The sequence below is a fragment of the Photinus pyralis genome, unplaced genomic scaffold (genome assembly GCF_008802855.1).
Source record: "Photinus pyralis isolate 1611_PpyrPB1 unplaced genomic scaffold, Ppyr1.3 Ppyr1.4_LG1, whole genome shotgun sequence".
NCBI classification, from domain to species: domain Eukaryota; kingdom Metazoa; phylum Arthropoda; class Insecta; order Coleoptera; family Lampyridae; genus Photinus; species Photinus pyralis.
Genome location: NW_022170249.1, coordinates 57,565,317 through 57,574,947, shown reverse-complemented (window position 1 = coordinate 57,574,947; position 9,631 = coordinate 57,565,317). Strand labels below are relative to the sequence as shown.

General features: G+C 36.4%; 1 protein-coding gene across 1 annotated transcript; it reads left to right on the top strand.

Moving 5' to 3' along the window:
• The first annotated feature begins 5,819 nt into the window (after positions 1 to 5,819).
• On the top strand, positions 5,820 to 8,028 carry LOC116159011. The gene is made up of 2 exons (XM_031471898.1): positions 5,820 to 6,448; positions 6,499 to 8,028. The coding sequence occupies exon 2, from the start codon at positions 6,711 to 6,713 to the stop codon at positions 7,668 to 7,670; it is 960 nt and encodes a 319-aa protein (XP_031327758.1). The 5' UTR covers positions 5,820 to 6,448; positions 6,499 to 6,710; the 3' UTR covers positions 7,671 to 8,028.
• The last annotated feature ends 1,603 nt before the right edge of the window (positions 8,029 to 9,631 follow it).

The window sequence follows — 9,631 nt, the reverse complement described above, 5'->3', positions numbered from 1 at the left end:
TAAAATATTTCAGACTTAATTTCCTATTTCCACCCACTATAAATTACTCAAAATTAAGAAATAAATCTTCAAAAATATATAGTACCTACCGCTAGTGTGAAAAATGCATGGCTCTTAATTCATGACTGTATACAACAGGTAATTTAAATGAATACGTTTAATCTTATTTTAATAGATTTAAATACATTTGCATTAATTTATTTAAATAAAAACTAATTGCGATACACATGTTTTGTGCCCGGTAATACCTACCTAAAAAGTGAAAGAAAATTTACTTACGCATCTAGAGGGACCTTCTTGCAGATTAAAAGCAAAAATGTCTTTCTTGTTTTACGTTTTAAAGCCTTAATTCTATTCCCCAAACTGAGAAGTTAAAAATCGAAGAATATCTGTATGTAAAGTGCCAAGATCTGGCAGACAGCTTTGACGAAATATTGAGTTTGATTTTAAGACACTTTACATCTCATTCCGCCTGACGTAGAGTGACGTGCGTAAATTGAGCAAATCAGCGGTGGCAGCCGCTGTTCTCCCACAGATTTGCGATACGTTTGAGAGATGGAAACGTGCGATTGTGTATCGAGTTATAAAAAAAGACTTAAAATATATCGATGTAAATACAAAAATGTATTATTAAGGACGACATCTTGTCGCTACTTCATTAAGTTTTGTTTAAGTAAAAGTGAAGGTAGCCAGGTGGTCTTGCATAAATTATTATTGAGTTCGGTATATTTTCGTATTGTCTGTGGTTTGCCAGTGGCAGAAGAGGATTAATGATTGTTTTTGGGAGCACGCGACCTACCTCAACAAGATAAATGTGTATTTGATAGTAAACCACCTCCATCAGCCAGAGTTTAAGACATGACTTCGGCAGTTTTTACGATACACGCAGTTTATTATCTAATATCGACTAAGACTGGGAACAGTTTTTTTTTCAAATCTCTACAAAAAGATTGTCACAATCCATCAAGTTTAATCGAGTTTGGCGCAACCAAAACAAATACTTGGCAATGCATACACGATATTATAATCGATTTGTATGATTCGCGATATTTTCAAATAATAAATCATTGCGCGACCAGACATTTACATTGTGTTTGTAAGTTAGAGAGGACCTACACGCAAGTTGACATAGAAGTGACGAAATTTCACTCGGTAATATTATATGACCGCCATTACTTTCAAGATCGAAATCTCTGGATCTTACTAGGGTCAGGGGTCAACGCATTGTCGGTCTTGTAACTTACTAAAATGACCATTTACGTCGTGATGCCTTCTAAGACTTAAATGAGTACAGTATCATCTTGCCCGTTAATTAAATCGCAAATATAAAGTGGCCGGAATTCATAAATTTTATTCTAATGTTTATGTCTCAAAAAAGAAGTGAACAGGAGGCGTAATGTTTAGGACGGTTTTCTTACATCATTAACAAAGTTTTAGTATGTCAAAGTTATAATGTCGTGAGGCGACATTTATATGTGCTGCACACTAAATTTGAATAGAAAATAAAAATTCCGTAGGTTTAGTTTTTTTATTTACTACTATAATGTCTGGCGTAGCTTCTAGCGGCTATATTATACATACTACCTCTTTGTAAATAAACAAGAATTTTTGCCACTCACCTCGTATTCGGAAACCAGACTTTTAATCCGGCTCATATTCAATAGCACTGACCCTTGATATGAAGATATAAAAAGCGGTCGGGTTTCCTAGAATACATTCAACAAGTTTTGGAAAATTTTGTAAATGGTGATTATTTTTTCAAGATTCAAGGTTACAAAAATCATAGAATCTAAAGGTTAAGGATCTTAAGGTTTGCAATATTCTTGAGATTCCAAGTTCTCGAGAATTCTAGGATTCAAAACTCTCAAGATTCTAAAGATGCAAGATTCTAAACAAGTCGAGATTTTCAAGAGCACAAAGATTCCCAAGGGCTCGAGATGTTTAAGATTTAAGGTCGCCAAGGTTCAAAATTCAAAATATTTAAAATATTCCAGATATTCATAATGTAGATCTTCATAGGCTATTCAAGACAGATGTCAAATGACAATTTGTCAAAACAATATTGTCAAGATTCTCAAGGTTCTTAAAAATCATCCAACTGTTTAAGATTTCCAAGATTGTCATTGTTATTTGTTGAACAGTTCTAAGGGTTTTTAAGTATATGGTGACAATATTTTCGAATACTCAAAATTCTTAAGGTGTAGATGCTTTCAAGGATTACTTTTGTGAGTGTGTGTGTGTGGGGGGGGGGGGGGTACAACACGTTGTTCTCCCCCTCATCGAAATGTATTTGTTTGTAAAAAGTATAACTATCCTGTGCGACTCGTTTACGAGATCAGCTGGTCACGGAGGAAGGGGGGGGGGGAAATGGATTTTATCTTTCACGGTATTCTAATTAAAGGTCTCAACAACTGTTCTCTAGCCACTACTACCGCCCTTCTTTCTTACTCCTTAGTTGGGTTTTATCCTTCATGGTACCTACATGGAAGAATATTTTGGAGAATTTCTCTAAGGGCTTGATCCTTCTTGTATTATATAGCGTAAATTTTGAATCTTTGCCAGACAGTTTCAAATGTTTATGTGTAAACTACCAAGAAGGTAAACATAGATAAATGTAGTATATATTATAACCCAACTATTTACTGTACTATTTCGGTTTAAAAAATTGCGCTTAATATTTATGTTTTCATTTTCACACATAGAATTATATTTTATTTGAAAAGATCCTGTATGTGTATATTAGTAATTGTAAATTGTCGAAAACGAAATGTCACAAACAGAAAGTGGAGGGTCTGGACGAGGCGTATCTATCCGTGGGTTGAAAACATCAAATGGGAATATTTGGAGCAAGGAGTATCGAAAGATGTCATTCGACCACTTATTCGAAATCCTTTTTCTGTATATAGATTAATCATATGTTAAAACCTTTACATTCCTCATTAGGTGTATGTATCGAGTTGTACGTTTCTGAATTGAATTACAAAGAGATAAATTTTCGCTAGAAATATATTCTCGAACACTATCACATCCACGTCGAATAAAACAATTCTCGGCTACGATTCTATTTCCCTTTCAACGAAGATCGAAACATCATGACATCCATGTAAATCCAATTTGGTTAATTTAGAAGATAGCGGCCACGGTAAATCATTCCGGTGCGAGTCCCCAAGAGGTGCTCCATCTTGCTAACGGTAACATCGAGCTTAATTTCTAATAGTGCCATTGATCCAGAGCCTTGCAGTTTGTGTTTAATTAAGAGAGGGATCACCAAATAAATGTATGGCCTTGGTAACAAGGGATGTGTTCGCACGACAACTGTTATAGCGCCAACATTTAAAAAAATTATAGCTCACCTGTTGCTCGCTGTTAGTTTTTATTTAGGCTTTCCATTCCAGTTATTATATTGCCATCTTGTAGGTGACTACGTGAGTTACTGTTAACAGGTTTTTTAGGCCGTCGCGGTTTTGTGATAACGCTAAATTGCGCTTTACAGGTTTAGGGGGATCCTCCTTTAATTCGAAACGCCCGTGTAAATAAGGATTCGTTGGGAAGCACAAGTGCGGATTTGACCTTAATTGAGCGTTCCTGCAGTTTGAAACGTGACGATGCACGATCCTTGCAAACGATGGTAATATCATCGGGGCAGGTTATAGTGTAACCTCCGATACGAGACATCTCACACCCCGTGTGAAATTACATTCCTGTTAACTATCTCTACAATAACTTGTCAAGTAAAAATGACACGCTTTTTAAACATGCTTTTTCTCGTCATATAATTTGGTTACATGGCCGTACAGCAAATACCAAATACAGTATCATAATAGTATTGACCGTTCTAATTATTGTTGTAAAAAAATTAAATTTTCACTAAACCACAACGACAAATCAAGCGCGCTAATTTGATTTTATAATTGCAAGGCAACAACGACTTTTCGAAAGATCGTTACTTGATTTTAATCCGTGCGATTAGTTAACCAGGCTAGACCCAAGGTTGTTTTATTAGAAAGGTTGTCTGGTAACTCTAAACCAATAGAATGCTTGCATTTTGAAGGCGTGAAAACGTCATCCAGAACACACATTTAAACTTGCTCATAGGTTACAATGCTAATAAAAGGGGTAAACAATTTAGTTTCTGTTTGGATTTATATGGGTATATGTATTAAGGGTGGATCTTAGATTGGAAATCTGGGAAGTTTATCGACTTCCACCTTTGAAAGCAATCAAAGTATTGAAAAAATGAGTGTAAGCTATTTGCGTAAGGCTATTGTTATTTAACAATAGGTCTTAATTGGACTACCGATTTTTAGAAACTTCAATCCGGCCAATTAAGTAAGGGAAATTAACATTAAACGTCATTTCACATAGTCGCGTGGGGTATCAAAAGAAGCGGGCTTAATTGATTTGAATTTTGGGGATTACAGATTTTTAGGACGGCAGCAGGTCGTACAATTAATTAAAAAAGTTGTAATTTTTGGATGTTCTTATCCGAATACGGTGTGTCGGCTGGAAAACCGTCGATCCCTCCGGTATAGCCGAATTTTACAAAAGGAAATGTAGTGAGTTTTTCCGTAAATTTATTCTGCATTCATACCGTTTAGTTTTTTGCTTTTAACTTAAATTTACCGCACCGTATCTATAGCTTTTTCTTGCACAGTAATTTCTACCGCTCCGTTTAATTGCAAGGTAGCTAAGCTTTTTTTGTTACTAGGTAAGGGGCGGGTATATTGTTTCGCTTTCTCGTAGATACCGCCACCGAATCAGATTACTTACTGTTCCCGCTTAGGGAAATTGCTGTGCGCCTTAATTTTGTTTAAGCATTCACTTCGTTTACTTCGTTTGAATTGGCCCGAGGTTTCCGAGATCGATCCGCCAAGTCGCTGCTACCGCCGACATTCACCAGGGGCAAGACCGTACCCTTGGTGGCGCTCAAGTCCGTCCGTCCGTTCCCCGACAGAACACCCAGGTTACTGCCGACTACCGTTACTTTCGTCAGCTCACACTATAATTTGTAAACTTATTTATTTTTCTTGCAAATTAATTCATAGTCATTATTCCGCTAATTCTTATTTAATTTTTCACGCTATTTGTGCGCGGACTTACTACCGAAGTTCGTCGCATCTAAAACAAACAGTAAATGAGCATGCCTCTGCTTCAGCATCGCTTACAATTAATGGAACATGAAACGTGCGTAGTTGGGAACGCAGAAAAGTATTCAAAGTAACCTCGATTATCATGCATAAATCACACATATGAAAGAAGGGAATAGTAAATTAGAGGGCCATCCTTTCGTATAGCTAAGCGCAAGTTCTGCAGCAGCCACGAGTGAGAAGTAAACAGATGAAAACCCATGACCATTAGGTTCCTTACACATAGAATAAACGGTTTATTGAGTTATACAGGTCAATCGACACTAGACATCTCCTTTTGCGCGAATACATAGAATTAGTACTTTGTATGATTAAAAAATTTGCTAGCATACCTTCAAAACAAAACAAAAACCAATGACACATGGCCAACGGTGGATAAACAATGGAGAAAATACACCGTCTTTTGCCCATTGCTGATAAATTTAACTTATAGTTAATTTATATGGAAACACAAACAATTGCTTTTACATTCATCTCAATGGAAGTTACTGTCAGTTAATTTTAGCTGAATTTGGCAAAAGGCGCACCTAACAAATCACAAAGCATTCAATTATCCCTAATTAATTTGTTTTAGATGGAAATCTTATTTAGTTTCCTTCCGCTGCTTTAGTTGGTTGAGATTCGTTGGCATACCTAAATTGGACGTAGTTATGCAGAAACCTACCAACCCACAATATGTCTGAAAACGGGCTTAATGGAAACTCGAACTTGCTATAAAAGATTCTTTAATTTGCAGAAACCAGCCAAGCAGTATACTGCAATAGCCATGCGCTAGTGACTCTACTACCAAACCATTTTATTGAAATGAAGACCCTATGATTACGCAGAATCATACTAACCCACTTGGTCGATGAAAATTATTCAAACTGCGCAACCAAGTGGTTTGGTAGCTTTCTGCAAAAATCAGTTCTTGTACATAACCTATCTGATTTTGCGAGTTTTAAAATCAGACCCCGTCGGAATTCTGTTATTGTGTTAGTTAGTTAAGTTAGTGTAGTTGATTTTCAGTTTCCTTGGTGCAGCATAGTTAAGTTAATCATGTTTAACAATCGGACATTAAAAATAATTACTTTACTTAAGAATAAAAACCAACTTTCCGGTAAGATGCATTTTCTGGTGTACTCAATAGCTACTGCATTTTCGATTTCGTGTTGTTATAGGAGATAGTAAGATAGAAAGTGAAAAGAACATTTCGTTCAATGTAGAATCAGAAAATCTCGTGGAAGACGTGATCCTTCCTAGTTCAAATAAGTCAAACGCCTATGAAGTGAATAAATCAGAAGAGGACCTCACGTATCCAGGTAAGTGGGCTTTTTAGTGTGCCACGTGCTATTCATATATTAATTTATAGAAAATTGTAACAAGACCGATAACAACATTATTAGCACTGACCAAACCGAACTTGTGGAACAAGACAAAGACTACGAAATTCATCCTAGTACCAGTAGCTATAAAGACAAACACTATGAAAATGCCGGTACCTATCCATCCGAAGATGACGATGATTCTGTCCGTGATCCAAATTACGCGACCGAGAGCGATTGTTCGGAATCGGATACAGCAATGCACACAAAAGTATCGCACGTTGTTGCTGATGCTGATGTTCAAGAAGGAAACCTAGATAAGGAACGTATAAGACCACGGAAAGGCAGAAAAAGAAAACATGCAAATGTTAGTAGAAGCGGAAACAAGGAAAATCGAAACAGCAACCGGGATTACTTTAACTATAAAGGGAAGAAAATTCAAGCAAAGACTTTTATTGATTTTGACTGTAAATGCACAATGAAATGCCACGACAATGTTTCCTTAGAAATCCGAAAGATAGAGTTTGAACGGTTTTGGTCTTTGAAGTCATATGATAGCCAAGTCACTTTTATTGCTGCTGGTGTACAACAGTTTCCTAAGAAGAGATTGTATGGAAGGGATCCTGATAAGCGACAATTTTCTCGACGATATAATATACACGGCCAAATTGTTTGTAAAAGCATCTACCTCAAAACTCTGGGCATAACATCTTTCAGGGTGCACACAGCTCTTAAAAAATTTAGGGGCGTTATTCCTATTACAGATCAAAGGGGACAAAAACAAGGGGGCTATAACAAATTGGCGGACGATAAAGTTCAAAAAGTAGTGGATCAGATTAATCGTATTCCAAAGTATACTTCACACTATCGTCGAGAAGCGACAACGGCGCAATTCCTACCACCAGATGTAACAATACAAAAGATGTTTGAGATGTACCGTTTGGAAACGGAAAATCCTGTGAGCTTTAGTTCCTACAAAAAAATTTTCTACGAGCGTTTCAACTTGAAATTTAAAAGTCTAAAGAAGGATACGTGTAACACTTGCGACACTTTAAACATGAAAGCTACAAATGAAGCAAATCTTAATAAACAACAAGAAATAAAAAAGCAACATGAGAACCATTTAGAAAACGCAGAAGGGGCTCAAAAATTAAGACGGCAGGATTTTAAATTGGCAAAGGAAAATGATGAGTATGAGTGCCTAACATTCGACCTCTAAAAAACGTTGCCGTTACCCCGAATCCCAACCAGCATTGTTTTCTATAAACGACAACTTTGGGTGTACAACTTGGGCGTACACAGCGGAAAAGATGACAAAGGATATTGCTATGTCTGGACAGAAGGGGTCGCCGGAAGAGGAGCGCAAGAGGTCGGATCTTGCCTTTTGAAGCATATTGAAAACTTAAACAACAATGTTAATCATCTTATACTATGGAGTGACTCATGTGGAGGTCAGAATAGAAATATAAAGCTCACTCTGATGCTGAAATATATTTTAAGTAAATCTCCTAGTTTGGATGATATTACTTTAAAGTTTTTACACTCCGGACATAGTTTTCTTCCGAATGATTCAGACTTCGGTGAAATAGAATGTGCGTTAAAACGGCAACAGCGACTATAATTGCCAGAGGATTACGTTAATGTTATGAAAGAATGCCGGAAAAAGAAGCCATTTATTGTAACCAAAATGAATTCTGAAAATTTTTTTGGAGTACAAAATATTGAAAAGAATATTGTAAATAGAAAAACTTCTAATAAAGGTGATAAAATAAACTGGCTGAAAATTCGATCCATTCGTGTAGAAAAGAATCAACCGTTTATAATAACTGTTCAGCAAGACAACTTTGATGAACCTGAGCAACAAGTAGATATTAGAAAAAGGAATTGTAGAAAAGGAAAGAATGATTCTGATTTTTGGGAAGTGATTCCTCTTTGGCCGAAAGGAAAACCGATTGCAGATGCAAAATTGAAAAATTTACAGGAAATGATGCACCTCATTCCCTTAGACTGTCAATCGTTTTATAACAACTTAATGGGAGATACAGCTATCGAAGAAGACGTGGATGGCTACAATGTTCTTGGTCTTGATTTTGAGGTAGAAAATGATTTAGATAATTAAGTCACTATACTATTGTATTTAATATACTCGTGTATGTTTGAATAAAGTTTGGGTTTTTCATAAATGTTAATGTTATGAATCTGCTGAAACCTACTAACCCACAAAATACTCAAAAAATTGCGATATTACGGTCAGTTAAGATAAATGTTTAAAAATTCAGTTATACACCGCTTTAAATTTACATCATTATGGATTTAAAAGTTCTACATGAACACGTTATGAAGAAAGGAATGAAAATAGTTACCACGCAAGATTTCTCATTTTCACACCTTTGATGCTTGGTATGTTTCTGCATAACTACGTCCAACTAGCGCCATCTTTTGGTGGGATTTTTCGCGCAGGTTTAGGCGCGTTCCTTTTAGGACACTGCTTCTTGGTTCGGCACTCTTCAAAACAGTTACGTGTGTCCTAGAAAATTTCCACAAAAAGTGCAACTGCAAACGTTTTAAATACGATGACTTCTTTTGTTGGATGAATGCGCATTGCTATACTAACTTACATAAGTCGGAATATATACAGGGATAGGCGAAATAATTATATACAGGACGTGCTAAGGATAATTTCTATGAAGCAATTTCAAAGGAATAACTAAAGGAACGAATTCTCGTTTGGGGACGCAACATAAACGTAAAAATTACTATGCCCACCTTTTTTTCTTAAAACGGCAATATAGATTTCTTCTTTAAACTGATAACATTTTCTTTATCAGAAGAGACTTCGTCGATGGCAAAAGATCAAACTTTTTGATGCATTGCACACATTTTTACTAAGACGACGTCGCATCTGATCGAACTTGAATGCCCTTCCGGATCTTTAATTGAGTACCTACGACAAATGGTGTCTCGGCTCTCTTTTTAGTACATTTTACCAAAGTAAAATTGCCCTTATCCAATCACTATGTCCGCCCGTCCGGTTAGGCGCTATGCATTCTTCACAAGAACATCGTACAACGCTCGGAAAATATTCATGTGATATTTACCACGAGGATGCCCAAGCCCAATCGTACTTTTGTATGATGGGCGCGGTGACGGTGCAGATGGGGAAAGTGGAAGTGGTGAATA